Here is an 18,022-nt window from a genome sequence, read left to right as displayed (position 1 = left end):
TCGTTGTTGCAGTATTTAGCTCCTATTTGATTCATAGGACTAGCAATAAGTTAACTAATTTTAACTAGTCTCTAAAGACAGATAAACTAATTATTAGATCGCTACTCTTGATTCGTGAATTGTAGTCCGTCCAAAGAGAGATGGATAAAGAAAAAAAAAAAGATGCCCGACGACTGTCATAGTTCCATGTGCCCTGCATTGAGACAGGCCCTACTGTCAGTCGGATCACGCATGGGCTGTGTCATGTGTTCACAGCACAGCTCAGCGGTAGACACGGGAGACGACTCGGAAGTCTTCCTCTTCGTCTTCTTTTTTATAAGAAAATCCTCTTCGTTTTTTTTCTATTTGGAGACATATATAGGCTGTGTGTCTGTAACTATTAAACCATTGTCTATGTCTCCATGGTATTATTTACAAGACAGTCACGTCATGCAAAATGAAATAAAACATCTATTCTCAATGCAAAGTTTCATATTATGACCGGCGTTCGTCCCGTCCGGATGCGGCTCATCCTCATCCACTCATCTGCTCTCTCTAAGAAAGAAATATATCAACCGTCCTCTGCTCATCCGCCCGTCTCGCGTGATTGCATGGACGCACATCCACCCGTCCCACTCCGCCCTGCCACGCCGCCTTCAACCACCGCGCCCTCGTCGGCTGCCGCGCCATGCCCTCCCCCCCACCGCCTTGCGCCTCATTGTCAGCCGCACCTTGTCCCAGTACCTATGCCGCTCGCTCCCTCGCTGTTCTTTCATCCCCCCATCGCCGTCGCGCGCACCACTGACCCCGCCATGGCCGCTAGGGCGCACGTGTCGTGGCGCCTCAGGTATTCCTCGGCTGAGCCAAGGGCACCCACAAGCATGGCCGGTGCTGGTGGTGCTCGCGCATCATGGCTCACTGCCGGCTCCCTCCCCTATGTTGTATATGTATGTTTCAAGTGTTGCAGACGTTTCAGATGTATGTTGCAATTGTTTCATCTTGATATTGAAAAAATAGATCGGGGATGTTGCACGTGTTGCATATGTTGCAAGTGCGTATGTTGCAATCGATTTTTATCTAGATGTTGCATATGTTTCACACATATGTTGCAACAATATGTTTCAAATGTTTCAGCCGTTTCAGTCTTATGTTGCAGAAAGTGGTTTCATGTTGCAAGTTGCAAATATTTATTTGGATGTTTCATGTGTTTCACACATATGTTGCAAGTGCATGTTTCAAATGTTTCATCTGTTTTCACACGTACGTTGCGTTTAAATATTTTTTCATGTTCTAAGTGTTTTATGTTGTTTGGCTGGGAGCGAAGCAGGGGGCGCTGGGGACGGGCAGATGGGGTGCTGCGGTCGAGGCGCGTTAGGCGTGCTCGTCCTCATCCGCTCATCCTAGCTCCTGAGTGCCGCCCACGCAGAGAGAGAGGAGGGGATCAGGGGAAGGACCGGCGGACACATAGATTGGGGCAGAGTGCACGCGTGGGGCTTGGCGGAGTCGGACGGGGGAGGGCTGCGTGGTGTCCAGACACGCGCCGCGCGTCCGTCCGGACGTCTGGGGGTTAGCCATGCCCCTTAATTTTATAACTTATATAGAGTTGGTAATCATGACCTTGCTTCTTTTCCCTTCTTAAAAAGGTTACCATATTATCAATAAAAACATCTATACTACCCTATTAAATAAATATAAATGAAGCTCATATCCTTAGTGCGCCTGCAAAGGACAGTTCTGATGACTGCAATTCGGACACCGGCAAGGACAGTATTGAGCAGAAGCCAGAAGGCAACGTCTGGTTCATGTGTGCGCCGAGTAGTAGTTGCTGACTGATTGACCCGTCACCGTCAGGACAGCTTCCACTTGCACAACTACGCGTGGTATTCAATTTCGAGGAAACTGATGCCGAGCTCATTTGTCTGATTTTTTCTCATGCGGGTCTAATATATACTGCCACCGTTCAGAAAAGAATGCAACTACGAGTCATGTACCTGTAAAAGTAGTTAATCTTTAACCATATTTTTAGTGAATACTATTCATATTTATGGCTCCAAAATAATTTATTACTCCATCCATCCCAAAAGAATGCAATTCTGAAACAGTATCATGTTTTAGTATATCACCTTTGGCCAATTATAACTAAAAAGTATACATATTTATATTTATAATATAAAATAAAAATCATTAAATTAATTACGAAACGTATTTTTATAATAAATTAATTTGGATCCATAAATATGAATATTATTTACTAGAAATTTAGTCAAATATGAAGCACTCAAATTGACGCGCAACCCATAGTTGGATTCCTTTAGGGACGGAGGCAGTATGAAAATACATTTCGAAAATATTGATACTTTTTTATCTATAATTGATCGAACTTAAGACTAAATCATAACACTGTGGTAGAATTGCATTCTTTCTTGAACGGAGGGAGTAAGTAAAACTACAGTACTACCAACTCGTCTTGTTGCCACAAAAAAAAAAAAAGTCAAAACTCAGACCTTGGCAATCACGGTATGAATGTTCTCTCGTCTCTAGTCCTTCCTTCTACTGAGGCTAGCTAACATGGATGATATTGGTTTCGCTACTGATCCATCCATATGCAGCCAGTGTGCGCCCCTTTCAGGCCTTCTTCGTTTGATCCGAAAACAAGGTGATTGAGGGGGGATTTTGACTTACAGGGGATTTATTCTACCTCAATCCCCTCCAATCCCCATTGATTTTGAAATCAAACGTAATAAGCCATCAGATGGAGAGCACTGGAGCACATCACATGGAGGCCGCCATGCCCTCAGTAGATGGCCTCCGCCGCCGCCGCAAGGAAGCCAAGACGATCCATGTCAAGCAGCTCTGGGGCCAGACTTTGAAGCTCCAGCTGGATCTCTCGGAGACCATAGCCGATGTCAAGGCTATGATTTATGAGCAGGAGGGCACTCACCCGATGCAACAGGTACTGATATTCAGCGGACAGCGGCTCGGCGACGATCACCGTACCTTGGCGGATTATGGCGTCCAGCATGGGCCATCTTCAACTCTCTATCTGGTCAAACTCCTCCCGGTAATTATAATATCGCCACCCTTGCTTTCTTTCCAAGTAAAGCTGCATGTAAAATTTTGTCAATGCAGTTTATCAATTGTTGTTGCTTGTTAGCCGAGAGGTACTTAATGTTGCACGTGCTTCCCATAGGAAACAAACTCTACCGGATCAAGAACTTAACGTTGCATCTTTTTTCGTAATATAACTGGGGAGTAATAATCACTATTGTTTTTCCCTCTCTAATGGAAATGATTCAAACAAATTACAGTTGACATCAATGGATGCACGCCTTCAAAGGTTCTACCATAAGTCCATCACCTTCATTACTAATACAAGTAGTACTACTAATGTGTACTATAGGAGTATGACACATCTCCATCCGCCAACCTAGTGATAATGGAAGATCTAGACCAAACTGGAGAAGCACACATTGATGTTTTCTCGTAAGCCAACTGATAAGAAAATCTATGATTATTTTAACTCCTAAATAAAAAAGGTAAAGATAGAATTTCAACCGATTCCAATAAATTTTTTTTACTCTAAAGATCAAAACACAGGCCGGCTCGTCATCCTTCTCCCTCCTCCCTCGGTCTTCCCCATGAGCTTCCTCAAAGTTGCTCTAAAATGTCAAAACACAGGAACACGATGATCCTACGTGGCTAGGATAGCACCGATAGCCCAGAACTTCTTGGCCATGAACCCCTTGAACGTCCGAGCTGATGGCGGTGATCCATCAATCATCACCGTTGGTGTGTCCACAAGAAACGCCGTCACAGGCCATAGCTGGGGTGCTTACATGCTGGTAACAGACAGTGAGAGCTCTCCCTCGAGCTGCTAGGCAAAAACAGTTCTGGCTAAACCGCTAAAGAGAAAGGCCATATATCATACTTCAAGAAATATACGAAAATAAGAAAAGATGAAAAGCATATTTTTATATAGCACAAGGGCAACTCTCGGCTAGCCTTTACAACCCCAACCATACAATCTGGATAAACAATAACCATCATGGTCACAGTCCTCCTAAATTCACATTTTACTATTGCTAATTGGAGACCTCCAACTAAGCCTTCATATTAATTCTCACAAAGATATGATAGGAAAAAAAATAAATCTTTAAAATTCTGATAAAAAAAAACCCGGGCCATCAATTCAATAGACTTGAAACCTTATTAATAGTAATTCATAATCATGGGACCTATTATGTTTTAAAAGGCTGCCTACATTCCACTACGTGAAAAACACTTTTTAGGGGCGGCTACAGATCATTTGTAGAGGCGGCTCAGCGAACCGCCCCTATGAAAGGGTGGCTACAAATCATGCATTTGTAGGGGCGGTTCTCAGACCGCCCTTACAAATCTATTTGTAGGGACGGCTGGTGTTACTAGCCGCCCCTACAAATCGATTTATAGGGGCGGTTGGTACTGTAGCCGTCCCTACAAATCGATTTGTAGGGACGGCTGATAACACCAGCCGCCTCTGCAAATCGATTTGTAGGGGCGGCTACAGTACCAACCGCCCCTACAGTACATTTTTTCGCTAAAAAAAAATAAATTTACAATTCAAATTCAACCAAAACATATATATATATATATATAATTCAAATCAAGCATACTGACAATCTACAAGTGTTACAGACACGAGACGCACGGCGAAAATAACTACTAGAAAGTACGGTTTCCAGCATTAGTTGGTAGCCTGCATGGTTGTACTGTTGCAGCAGAGATACTCTAAATGTATACTAGGTTCTAATTTCTAAGCGCTAACAGTGACACTGCAAACATCAATAAGGACGGTGCCGACCCCTGCGGCGGTTGTTGTTACTACTACCACTTTCATCTCCCCTCACCAGAGCTGGATCCACCACCACCGCTGCCACCATTATGACGACCCCCTTTCTGTGGTGGAGGCGAAGTCATAGGCACAGGCTGCTGCCCTGCAGGCTGTGGTCTGCCAAAGACCAAGGAAAATATGAAGGGAATCAACAGGGTAATATCACTGCAACAGTTGGTTCATAGAACTGCTCTTAAGATCTAAGATGAGACGAAGAAAAAATGATGCAAGGACCAAAGAAAATTTCACCTAGATTCTCTAGGTCTGCCTCTTGTCAAATTTAAGAGCCACGGATACTAAATAAATTACATTGTTTTAACAGAGACAAGGCATTTGGTAGGTGTGCCACACTTTTTACATCCCTCAGTTACTACTGGATAACTTTATGACTTTATGTTATAAGCACACATTGATCAAACCATTTCTTCTCCGTAAACAGATGTATTAACGACAAACCACCATATGTTTATCAATGGACTCCCACCAACAGGTTTACAACGACAACATTGGGGACCAGATGTAGCGGGTGTTGTGCTTACGCTAGCAAATCAATGTAATGTAATGTATGCTGTATAAGCTTTATAGAATAATACTTAGGATAGAAGAAATACTTACATGTATACAAGACGGCCATCTGGTAGAACCATTGGGATCATAGTTGAACCTAGAGGAGCACCTGGAACATACAACATTGGTTGCACAAGTATGAAGAATGTCAAAGATAAACAGTAGTTAGAAGATATCACCCTCCTGTATATTTATTCCCTCATGCATTGGGAGCAATGGACCTCCTTTAGGTACTGATGTCGTTTAGAGCCTTCATAGCCATGGATCGTTCTTTGAAGTGAACAAAACCATACCGATTTTCATGACCAGCTTTTGCAGCAGGAAGAACAACTTTTGTAACTTCTCCAAGGTGCTCAAATAGCTTTTTCAGTTGCTCTTGAGTAACAGTCTTGGGCAGGTTTTTTACATATAGTGATTTACAAATAGCCCTTGTTTGTATCTGAACGTGGTGCCTACAATAAATATACATTCAGATCAGAGTAATAAAATAGCTGTAATGATGCACGCAGCACGCTAAAATAGTTGACCTGAGCCGGTGCAGGAGCAGGCACAACTACAGTATAATCAACAATATGATATGACAAACCTGTGATCATAGGCTTCAGCCATTTCAACTTTGCTGCTAGGCACTTCGCCCTTAATTTGGTTAGAAAGATACTGAAAAGGAATAAATAAAAAAATTAGTAGTACAAAAACTTCAACACTATTGAATCAGTGCAAGGGGAAAAGCAAGTTACCTGATGCATAGATATGATTACTATTGAAATTCCAAGAATAAAATGGCTGGAAGCCTGAAACCTGGAACTGTCAAACAGAAGGGGCTCAACGATATGTCGAAGAGATGGAATGGTTGCATAATTTATTAATATTATTACTACAGCTAATGTCCAATGCAGATGCAAACATTGTGCTGCAGTCCACTGACTGCAAGAGCACCATGCCTATTCTGTAATCTGTACACGGAAGAAAAAGAGCTCACCAAGAAAAATTGAGTGCATAGAAATTAAACTAGCATTCCAAATTTCATGGGAGATGTGTTTTACATTGCATCAACATGTGCATTACCATAATTATGAGAAAATCAGAACTTACAAAAAATAGTGTATATAGGTAGGCTCCAGCTGCAACAGGAAGACCTAGTGCACTAGAACCTTCTGGCAATGATTTCAGCTGATTAACAGATATTCCGATTAATAAAAGGGCAAGGGCCTCCCACTGTCAATATATAAAAGCATGATGTCAACTAAAAATAGGTTCTTGAAGTCGCTAAAATATAGTACACTCAGAGATTCCTATATGTTAGAGATACAAATTGTCAAGTACCAATTACTACAATTGGCAAGTCATATGCCCATGTCCTAACATTAGCATATTTGCAGGCATTTAAGTGCACATATACTCAAGATACAAATCAGGAAGGAACTGATCTTATCCAAACTATAAACATGGCATAGTTTCAGTCTTGCAAGTCATATTACCTGCATAAATATTGATACTGTGAGGAGTGGCTTGTCTCCCACCTTTAGACGTCTAGCCTGCAAAAGAAAAAAACCAACTCAGTAAGCAAAGCAAAGACTGTTGTACTTTTTTGAAGCAACCTAGATACAGGTGCATATGCATTACAACGCGTAGTTACATTTAAAAATGATTTGTTTTTAAGCATCACTTGATGGAGATAGTGTAGATTCCAACAGGCTAAGCATGTTTACTATGATTTGTTTTTAAGCATGAGCAATAGATTCCAGTCAGATTCCATATTGTGATGGTGCACCCAAGATGAATATGTGGAAATAAAAATCACATGATAAGAAGATTGAATATGGATGCAATTTAAAGAAACTAGCAAACAAACAAAGAGTTCACCAAAATACTTACAGCAGACTGGTTGTGGAGAGTTCTCTTCAGAAGCTGGTTAATGCCCCTTGCGGCAGCCATCGAGGATTCTACAAATTCCAGTATGACGACTTAGTTACATAACAAATGGTTCTGATTCAACAATTACCAGGAGCACGTTTCCATCCCACTGACGAAGTGACAATAGTCGACCAATCTAGTGAATTCACTTGAAACAGAATCACATTATTACGAGAACAAAATCAGGAGGCTTTGTTGCTAATTTCTTCAGTATAATACCCAAACCCGCAACAGATTAATAAGGCTAGATTTTGCATTCTAGGGATCATAGACAACGAGGAAATGGTTCTGCAGAACACAACTAGCAACCTAGCGCGTCGTAACAAGCAAAACAAAAGGAAACAAACAGAAATCGACTTAGGTTGGAATGGAGGGATCTCCAGCCCAGTGAAATGCAGAGGGACGACAACGACGACTTCGGTGAAGCACGCGAGATGAAGTGCCGGATGCCCATGATATGATTCGCACAGATCTAGCCGCCCGATTCCTACGGCCCCAAGAGGCCAATACCCGACCCAGGAGTCGTCCGCAACTATCGGAGGCTAGAGCAGATCACCAGATCGGAGACCCCAGATGCCTGGGAAGGGGACGAACCAGCGGAAACCAAAGGGATCAGGGGTACGGAGCAGTTACCTGCAGGGCGCGGCGCGGGCGGAGACGCGGGGCTCCGGCGAGCGGTAGCGCGGGGAGGGAGGCGGAAGGAATGGGGTAGGAGGAGAGGGTGCTGGAGCGTGAGATGGGCTTTTGTGGCGATGCCGATGCCGCGATGCGCCTCGGATCCGGCGCGACGGCCGGCGCGACTGCCGGCGCTGGAGGAGGGGGGTGCGACGCCGTGCGCCTCCGCTGGAGAGGGAGGGTCACCGCGTGGGGGAGAGGGAGGGGGCGGTGTGGGGGAGATGGAGGAGGGGCTCGGAGGAGAGGGAGGGTGCGGCGCGAGGGGGAGAGAGAGAGAGAGAGAGGGAGGGAGGGGAAGGAAGAGTCGAGACGGAGAGAGAGAGAGAGAGGGGAGGACAGATGATATTTTGGTTTGGGCGTCGGGCATTTGTAGAGGCGGTTGAATCACCAGTCGCCTCTACAAATATAACATCGGGAGCGGTTGGTGAGTGAGCCGCCTCTACAAATTAGACATATTTGTAGGGGCGGCTCGTATTACCAGCCGCCCCTGCTGTTCCATTTGTAGGGGCGGCTGGTCTCTGAGCTTCTCAGCACGTCACTGTAGGGGCGGCTCTATCACCAGCCGCCCCTACAAAAAATTTGCTCCGTTGCTACAAACCATTTTTCACGTAGTGTTCTCCATTATGAAAAATAACATAAAGTAGCCTCTTAAATTCGTATTTAAATTACCCATCATACCATTGGCATATTGGATATCGTGTTAGAAAATAAAGAAAGAGAGATCAATGATAAGCAAGTTTACTTCATTACCTGTGCTAAATTTGTTTATGAACTTGTAACTTGTAATGAACTTATGTTTTCTAAGCTTCAATCCCATGCAAAAGCACATGTTTATAGACTAGTTATTATCAAATAATTGGAACTGAGCCCTGTATGTCTCTAATCCTTCTATTATCAGCGGGCTGCGGCTGTCGATGAGGGCTGCAGCCACGGCCACGACCAGCAGTCCTCCGGGTCCCAGTCTCAGGCTCTAGTGGCCGCTCATGAGGGCAGAAACGAGCAAATGGAGGCGAGCAGCGAGACGGAGGAGCCACCGAGCATGGTGGGTAACCATAAAAGGATACACGGTCCAGATATTGATTTTGGTTGACTGCAAAAATGCCCATATTTTCTCATTCTGAACATGGCTAAACTTCATTTTTTTTCTTTCTAAAATACATAGGTCGTCAACGACACTGCGCCCCTCGTTGATCAGTTCATCAAGCAGCAGCAGATACGTTGGTCCAAATACTCTGTCAAAGCTCTCGTGTTCGCGATTACTACGTTGGTCACTTATCTGGGTTCAGCATCAACATTATTCTCCACCGGAAACATGGTCTTCAAGATCTCTATTGGAGCCTTCTTCATCGCCGATGCCACGCTCTCAATAATGATGCCACCAAAGATGGGCAGTGCCTTAGTCTACTTCTCATGCTTCCTTCTAGTGTTAGTGTCATACCTTCTACTTGTCTCGTTCAACAAGTACTATGGCTACGCCATCCTACCGGCGCCGCTCCCTATTGTCGCTGCTCTCCTTCAACATAAATTGCTGTCTGGACTGACGAGACAACAAAGGATTAACAGCGAAGGTGATAAGCAGAATGGCGATATCGAGGTATCTGGTCAAGCTCATGACAATGGCGAAGAATATCAAGAGCATTTTGACCATATATTCGAGTTATCAGCTGATATTGTCAACTGTGGCGGCCTCATCACTGTGGTCTTTGGAAACTCTATGGTAGGGCCAGTCACTGCAGTCGGATTTTTGTTCTTCTATACTATGGCTCTTGGGCTATATCTGATGATGGTCACAACGGTGAGGACTGCGGTTCTTAATCCTCATGCCAGGTACCTGGCCATCCTGCTGAAGGTCCTGCTAGTGATCTCGCTTATTACTGCCTTGATCCATGGTGTTCGCCACTAAAATGTTTCAAGTGCTTAGATTAGCGAATAGGCCTACTACTGATTGCTTCTTTTCAGTTAACAAGGCCAATTTTCTGGCATCAATCAAATGCGGCTTATATCGATATACTCTGCTCCATTATTTATTTATTTAAATTATTGTTATTCCTAACAGATACATGATGTTTGCCTACAAGTATACATTTGTTCTTAAGATGATAATTTCAAGACCATGTAGTAGCTAGTCCATACCGAATTGGGTGAGCACAAATCTAAGAATCCCATGCAGCAGGTTGATCAAGATTTGGAACAGCAGTCTATGATTCTATAAGTTAGACATATTTTTTTCCTATAATGGACAGAAATTTTGGATTCATCCCCTTTCAAGAAGACGAATCAGTCTAATGTTTTACATTCAGCGCTCAGTGGCACGTACCACGCAAACACAATCGATGTTTGCCAAAGGGTTCCACAACAAAATTCAATTCTATCCATCCATGTGAGGCAAAAAACTGTGTTGCTGCCCATTGCATTGTGTACAGTTGGAGGAGAGGGGGGGGGGGGGGGGGGGGGGGTGTTGAGCTAATAATAAAAAACTAAAAATCTTACTAGCTGTAGTGCTCTACACAAACAGATATAATAGAAGATCAGTACACTAATCACTAATAGATGAAAAGGGAGAAACACAGGAGAGTATGTACCAACGTACTTGATACTTATTTCAGTCACAAAAAAATTGTCATTTTTTCCTTTCTGGGGTTACCAATACAAGTCAAGCATTTTAAGCCACATTGCATATTGCTTTTTGTATGCAAAGTTTGGATATCTGATACGGCAGCAGTGGGGACTAAAGGTTCATATTTTGTGACTAAAAGTTATAGTCAAATTTGTGTTGTGGACACTATGTCTAAAACATAACAACGTATATGTGGCTGAAGGAAGCAAGTAATATATATCCATCTTGCACAGTTGCACTAGCAATGTTTACTTACATAGATCCATCAGTCGTGGAAGAACAGTCGGAATATAGCGGCGCCATTGCTGCGGTTGACGTTTAGGGAAACACTTCGTCCTTCACGGTGGGCTCGACACGGCTGCAGTCTTGGCGTTGTACTTAGTACCCAGGCACCAAGTACTGGGCGGTGCCCAGCAGGCAGAACCGCAGGGCAGCCGCAGGCGGCAGATTTGTTGGCTGCGGGCGGCTGCAGCGTATAAAATAAGTATAACCATATACTCTAAGTATACATATATACTTGTTATACATAATATTCTAGATGGTCTAATATGATAATATACTCTATCTACATATATTTCGTCGGGCCATATACGCTCTAAATCTAGATATATACACATGGGAGTAACTACTCCCTGAGAGAGTAGAAAATAATTTATATATATATATATATATATATATATATATATATATATATATATATATATATATATCCAAATAAAAATCTTGAACAACATCCCAAGCAAAGTAGTGATCAATTCTCTATTTTAATACCACTCTCAATAAAGGCTAAGCAGCAAGGCTCATGCGTCAGCACATAACTGGTTGCTGCGTTGCTTCTAAACATTTGTTTCTGTGTAAGCATTGTGGTAGTAAACTCACAAGCAGCAACGAGTAATGTGCATACACGAGTGGGCCGAAACATTTCGACAGTTCGGCCCATGCACCAAACAAAAGCATGCATGACAGGAGCAGCACTTCTTTCTTTCTCTTTTTTTTTTCTGCTATTTTTTGTTGATATGGGATGGACGTAAGCCACTAAATGGACCATTCGACTTAAAAAGTTTAAAGTATTGTTGACTGGTACGAGATGCATGTTCTATTATGATAGATCGGGTTTAAAAAACTCATAGGTTTATGGGTTTGGGTACCACACCCCTGGGCCACACAAACTCGATGGGTCTAACTTTTTGCTTATTAACAGACCCACAGATAGAGAAATTGGTCCATACCCTTGCCTTAATGGAGTAAAACCCCGTTGGATTTCGGGTTAAGGTACTCATTGTCATCTGTAGGTCCAATGGGTGGAATTCTTGTTGCTTGGTTTAGGGGGAAAACTGGTAGTCTGGCACAACGGCCTACGATGTGTTTGACAGAATGCCTGAGAGCATGCATCCAGAAGCAAAAAGATGGCCGACCGCTGCTAGTAGGGCGACGTCCTCCCAGAGCTTCTCATCCATCGTCGTCATCCACAGGGTTGTTCTGTTCCAAATCATAAGACGTTTTAGCTTTTCTAGATACATTGCTTTTGATATGTATTTAGACATACACATATACTATATCTAGGTACATAGCAAAAGCTATAAATCTAGAAAAGCTAAAACGTCTTATAATTTAACATGGATGGAGTACTACTATCTTTCTATATTTCAGTCCATGCTTTAACTCGCTGTCATCTCATAATTAAAGGGGAGGTTGTGAACTATCATTCTGAATATATTGTGATGTTCCGTTTGTGTGGCAGGCAAAGGGGGAGATGGGGAATTCCCTTTCAAGTAGAAGGCACATCACAACATATTTGGTTGTTTCTCGGGTGCAAACTCATCTACATTTGCAAACATTCAAACTTAACTTCTGGAAAAAAAAAGAGATGGATGAATAACTCCACAAACATTTGTAACATGGCCGCGTCATAGTCCAGTACTCTGCTTTCTATCAACAACGAGTACTAGAGTGCTTTTGTGATTTTCATGCCCCACTTTCTGATGTCCGGGTAGTTTCGCTTTGCGTAATTGCGTTTAATTTATCCCTATTGACTGACTTTTGTTTGGCAGAATGTCTCTCTTTACCTTCTTTTACCACTATTGTCCAGGCTTTTGTTTGTTAGGAAGTCTCGCTTTACATTCCTTCACAGACTTGTTGAAATGCCTCTTCCTCACTAAAGTTGTAGGGGACAAGTGAGTGCCACTGGAGCTACCAAAGGCACTAATTTTCTCTCTGCTATCTTGCTAAGCTGCAGCATCTATATATCAGCCGAAACAGTATTTTTCTCTCATAATAAATCAGCTGGAACAGTATTTTAGCTTGTTTTTTCAGCGAAGCAAACGGGGCCTCTGAAACTCTAGAACTCTGCAGGCCCTACCACGTCACCGGTCAGCCTTTTCGGTCATCGCCACATCAGCCACCCGCCGTGTCACCATGCATGGCGCGGCCGCGCCATGACAATATGCGCGGCCAAAAGTGTTAGTTTTAAAGAAAAAAAACAGTGTTACATTTAAAATTAGTTTAAAAAATGTTAAAATTTTAAAAAAAAGTGACATTCTTGCACAACTACGCGTGACATTCAACTTCGAGGAAACTTACCCTGCGGCGTTCACATGCTTTTCGTCCTTGCACCGCGTGAGTCTCACGCATGCGGATGTTCGGGTCTAATATAAGTGCAGTACAGAACAACCCATATACCGTCTTCCGAACAAAAATCAAAGCCATATCAGAAGCAAGCACCTCCCAAGGCAATCACGGTATGTATGTTTTCTCCACTCTTTTCATTCTGGGTTGTTTTGATGCATGTGTCTCTACTTCAATCCACATGTGTTGGAGTGAAGTGGAATGAAATTTAATTTAATTCCACTCCAATCTACTTCAACACATGTGGATTGAGATGAATACATGTGCATCCAAACACGACCCGTGGTGTCTCTACTCTCTAGACCTTGTATTGAAGCTAGCTAACATGGATGATATTGGCTTTGCTACTCATCCATATGCAGCCAGTGCGCGCGCCCCCTTTCAGATGGAGAGCATTGGAGCACATCGCACGGAGGCCATGCCCTCAGATGGCCTCCGGTGGCGTCGCCGCCCCCGCCGCACCCAAGCGAAAACGATCCGTGTCGAGAGTCTCTTGGGTCATCGGACTTTCAGTCTCGAGCTGGATCTCACGGAAACCATTGCCAAGGTCAAGGCTATGATTTATGAGCAGGAGGGCACTCACCCAACGCAACAGGTACTGATATTCAGAGAACAGCGGCTCAATAACGACCACCGTACCTTGGCTGATTATGGCGTCCAGCACGGGCCGTCTTCATCTCTCCTTCTGGACACTCGCCTGCATGGCGGCGATCCTCCGGAGGTAATACAACGATTATCATATCGCCATCCTTGCTTTCTTTCCAAATACAACTGCATGTAGAATTTTGTCAATGCAGTTTAGCATAGACTTGGGCCCGATATATCAGTGAAGGTGTGGGAAGAATGGGGATTGAGAAAACTTACTGGTTGATGATTTTCTCAACTGAGGGGAAAAATTAGGAAAAAATAATTGAAAAGGGGATCTGGTCGAGCATGCTTTTTTACTACAATCATCTTTATTGCTGGTTTTAGAAAAAAAGAGATTGATGCTATTTAACTGATGAGGATGCTTTTACGTGCCGGTAGCAAAGAATTTTGGAGAGCTCCGACTCCAGCTGCTAGGCAAAACAGTTTTGGCTAAAGAGATGGTCGTATAATCATACTTTAAAAAATATATAAAGAAAAAAGTGAAAAAGGCATATTTTTATATAGCGCAATCATGGTCACATTCCTCCTAAAAGCACATTTTACTATTGCTAACTGGACTAGGAGGCCTCCAGCTAAGTCTTCATGTTAATTCTCACAAGATATGATAGGAAAAAAATATTACAATTCTCATAAAAATAAAAACAGTCAGGCCATCGATTTCATAGACTTGAACCTTATGCCTTGTTTGGATATATATGTATTCATCTCAATCCACATGTGTTGAAGTGGATTGGAGTGGAATTAAACTAAGTTCCATTCCATTCCACTCAACAGCATGTACATAGAAGTGGATACACATACATCCAAATAAGCCCTTAACGATAGTAATAACCATGGGACCTATATATTATGTTTTTTACAAGGCTGCCTACATTCTCCATTATGAAAAATAACATAAAGTAGCATCTTAAATTCGTATTTAAATTACCCATCGTACCTATGGCATATGGATCGGAGATTATGTTAGAAAATAAAGCAAAGAGAGATCAATGATAATTAAGTTTGTTACTTGTTTGCATGTGCTAAATTTGTTTACAAACTTCTAATACTTATATGTTTTCTTTATAGACTAGTTGTTATCAAATAAATATATTGGAACTGAGCCCTGTATGTCTGATTCCTTCAGTACTGATTCATAAACATCTATATTGTTCACTCTTCATCAGAAAGAGGGCACCGGATCACATTGCATGGAGGCCATGGCCTCAGAAAAGCTTCGGCGCCCCAGCCAAGGAACGAAGTCGATCATTGTAAAGACTTTATCGGGATATGGGACTATCAAGCTAGAAGAAGTTGACCTCTCAGAAACCATCGAGGCTGTCAAGTATATGATTTTTGAAAAGATAGACATTCATCCGGCATCTCAGAGATTGGTATTCAGCAATGGAGTGGAGTGCTACCAAGGAAGTGGTATACCTTGAGGGAATACGGCTTCCAGTATGGAACAGATATCCATCTGATCCAAGATCTCCGTGGCGGCGGTGCCACTACCCCGTGACATTAAAATACTTGTCAGGAAGCTCGACGGCGAGATTTTCACGCTCATGTTGTATAGCCTCAAGACTTCCATCTATGAAGTCTGGAGGCTGATTCGTGAACAGAAGGGCATTCGGCAGACACAACAGCACCTCGTCTTCAGTGGGCAGCCACTGGACCACGACAGAACCCTGGCCGACTACAACATCCAGGAGAATTCAACCCTCCATTTGGCTCCAGGCCCATGTGGCGGCAACAGCGGTCTTCATGAGGTAGCGTAGCGGCTGTCACCATCCTTGGTTAGCTAGAATTTCCATCCATGTAGCCACGATCCTGTTAGCAAACCTGTCCTCTCATCTGGGTACAGCTGTAGCATCTGTACACACGCACGCCCACTCAACACACGCACGCTACTCACACCACCCGTGTACAAACAAACCTATAGCTACACTCAGATCTGAAGACCGCGTTCTTCTTGAGATCACCGAAATCCTCTGACTTCGTAGACGACGGGCACGTCACGATCTCATTGTGGCATCACGCGTGAGAAGCAGATGAGCCAGGACACAGCCTGGGCAGTGCCGGGGAAAAACCCCGGTGAGACACCAGCGTCGAACCCATGGTTCGAACACCGGCGGGCAGCAAGCCAACCACCGGCTTCTGCCATCTGCGCTACGCGCAGTTCTCCTGTCCCTGCTTGGTTGGTTTCTGGTCCTGCAGCATTCTTGTCAAGTACTGAAGCGAAATGCCTTGTATTGTACATCAAGGGCCTATGCTTGAAAAGAAACTAGTAGAAATTTAAAATTAAACACTGGTTGAGGTTTCCCTCATGGATCTTTCATTTTAATCTTTAGCCTCTCTCCAAGGACGAAGATGGATTGGTCAAGACTGGACAGGCCGCGGGCACCTATGCTGCGGCTGTCGTCAACGAGGAGGGAAGCAGCCACGGCCACGACCAGCAGTCCTCCGGGTCCCAGTCCCAGCCTCTAGTGCTTTGTCATCATCAGGGCAGAAACGAGCAAATAATGGAGGCGAGCAGCGAGATTACGGAGGAGCCACCGAGCATGGTGGGTTGGGTAACCATAAAAAGATACACACTCCAGATATTGATTTTGTTGCTTGACTGCAAAAATGCCCATATTTTCTCATTCTCAACATGGTTAAAACTTCATTTTTTTTCCTTTCTAAAATACACAGGGAGTGGGCGTCAACGATACTGCGCTCCCAGATGATCAGTTCATCAAGCAGCAGAAGATACGTTGGTCCAAATACTCTGTCAAGGCTCTCATGTTCGCGATTACTATGTTCGTTACTTATCTGGGTTCAGCATCAACATTATTCTCCACCGGAAACATGGTCTTCAAGATCTCTATTGGAGCCTTCTTCATCACCGATGCCACGCTCTCAATAATGATGCCACCAAAGATGGGCAGTGCCTTAGTCTACCTCTCATGCTTCCTTCTAGTGTTAGTGTCATACCTTCTACTTGTCTCGTTCAACAAATACTATGGCTACGCCATACTCCCAGTGCCGCTCCCTATCGTCACTGCTCTCCTTCAACATAAATTGCTGCCTGGACTGATGCAACACCAAAGGTCTAACAACAACGAAGGTGATCATACTGTTGATATCGAGGTTCCTGTTCAGGCTCACGGTGCCGATGAAGAAGATGGTCAGCATTTTGACCGTATATTTGAATTATCAGCTGATATTGTCAACTGTGGCGGCCTCATCACCGTGGTCTTTGGAAACTCTATGGTAGGGCCTGTCAGCGCAGTTGGATTCTTGTTCTTCTATACTGTGGCTCTCGGGCTATATCTTATGATGGTCACGACGGTGAGGACTGTGGTTCTTACTCCCCATGCCTGGTGTCTGGCCATCCTGCTGAAGGTCCTGCTAGTGATCACGCTTATTACTGCCTTGATCCGTGGTGTTCGCCTCTCAAATGTTTAGACTAGCTAATGGGCCTACTACTGATTGCTCCTTTTCAGTTAACAAGGCTAATTTGCTGGCATCAATCAAACGCGGTTTATATCGATATACTCTGCTCCATTATTTATTTATTTAAATTATTGTTATTCCTAACAGATACATGATGTTTGCCTACAAGTATATATGTGTTCTTAAGATGATAATTTCAAGACCATGTAGTAGCTAGTCCATACCGAATTGGGTGAGCACAAATCTAAGAATCCCATGCAGCAGGCTGATCAAGATTTGGAACAGTAGTCTATGATTCTGTAAGTTAGACATATTTTTTTCGTATAATGGACAGAAATTTTGGCTTCATCCCCTTTCAAGAAGACGAATCATTCTAATGTTTTACATTCAGTGCTCAGTGTTGCTGCCCATTTCATTGTGTACACAAACAGATATAAAAAACTAAAAATCTTACTAGCTGTAGTGCTGTACACAAACAGATATAATAGAAGATCAGTACACTAATCACTAATGGATGAAAGGGAGAAACACAGGAGAGTATGTACCAACGTACTTGATACTTATTTCAGTCACAAAAAAATTGTCATTTTTTCCTTTCTGGGGTTACCAATACAAGTCAAGCATTTTAAGCCACATTGCATATTGTTTTTTGTATGCAAAGTTTGGATATCTGATACGGCAGCAGTGGGGACTAAAAGTTCATATTTTGT

The 18,022-nt window shown here is 43.3% G+C and overlaps 1 protein-coding gene and 1 long non-coding RNA gene across 2 annotated transcripts; both read left to right on the top strand.

Moving 5' to 3' along the window:
- The first annotated feature begins 13,313 nt into the window (after positions 1–13,313).
- LOC136490210 (uncharacterized) lies at positions 13,314–15,368 on the top strand. The gene is made up of 3 exons (XR_010767545.1): positions 13,314–13,360; positions 13,610–13,968; positions 15,062–15,368. It is a non-coding gene; the product is annotated as an uncharacterized lncRNA (long non-coding RNA).
- A 10-nt stretch (positions 15,369–15,378) lies between these two features.
- Positions 15,379–17,622, top strand: LOC136490209 (uncharacterized). Its single transcript, XM_066486696.1, has 3 exons — positions 15,379–15,643; positions 16,226–16,438; positions 16,569–17,622. The coding sequence occupies exons 1-3, from the start codon at positions 15,440–15,442 to the stop codon at positions 17,322–17,324; spliced, it is 1,173 nt and encodes a 390-aa protein (XP_066342793.1). The 5' UTR covers positions 15,379–15,439; the 3' UTR covers positions 17,325–17,622.
- The last annotated feature ends 400 nt before the right edge of the window (positions 17,623–18,022 follow it).

This window comes from Miscanthus floridulus, chromosome 10 (assembly GCF_019320115.1).
Source record: "Miscanthus floridulus cultivar M001 chromosome 10, ASM1932011v1, whole genome shotgun sequence".
NCBI lineage: Eukaryota > Viridiplantae > Streptophyta > Magnoliopsida > Poales > Poaceae > Miscanthus > Miscanthus floridulus.
The sequence above is the reverse complement of the archived record's forward strand: the minus strand, read 5'-3'. Positions and strand labels throughout refer to the sequence as shown.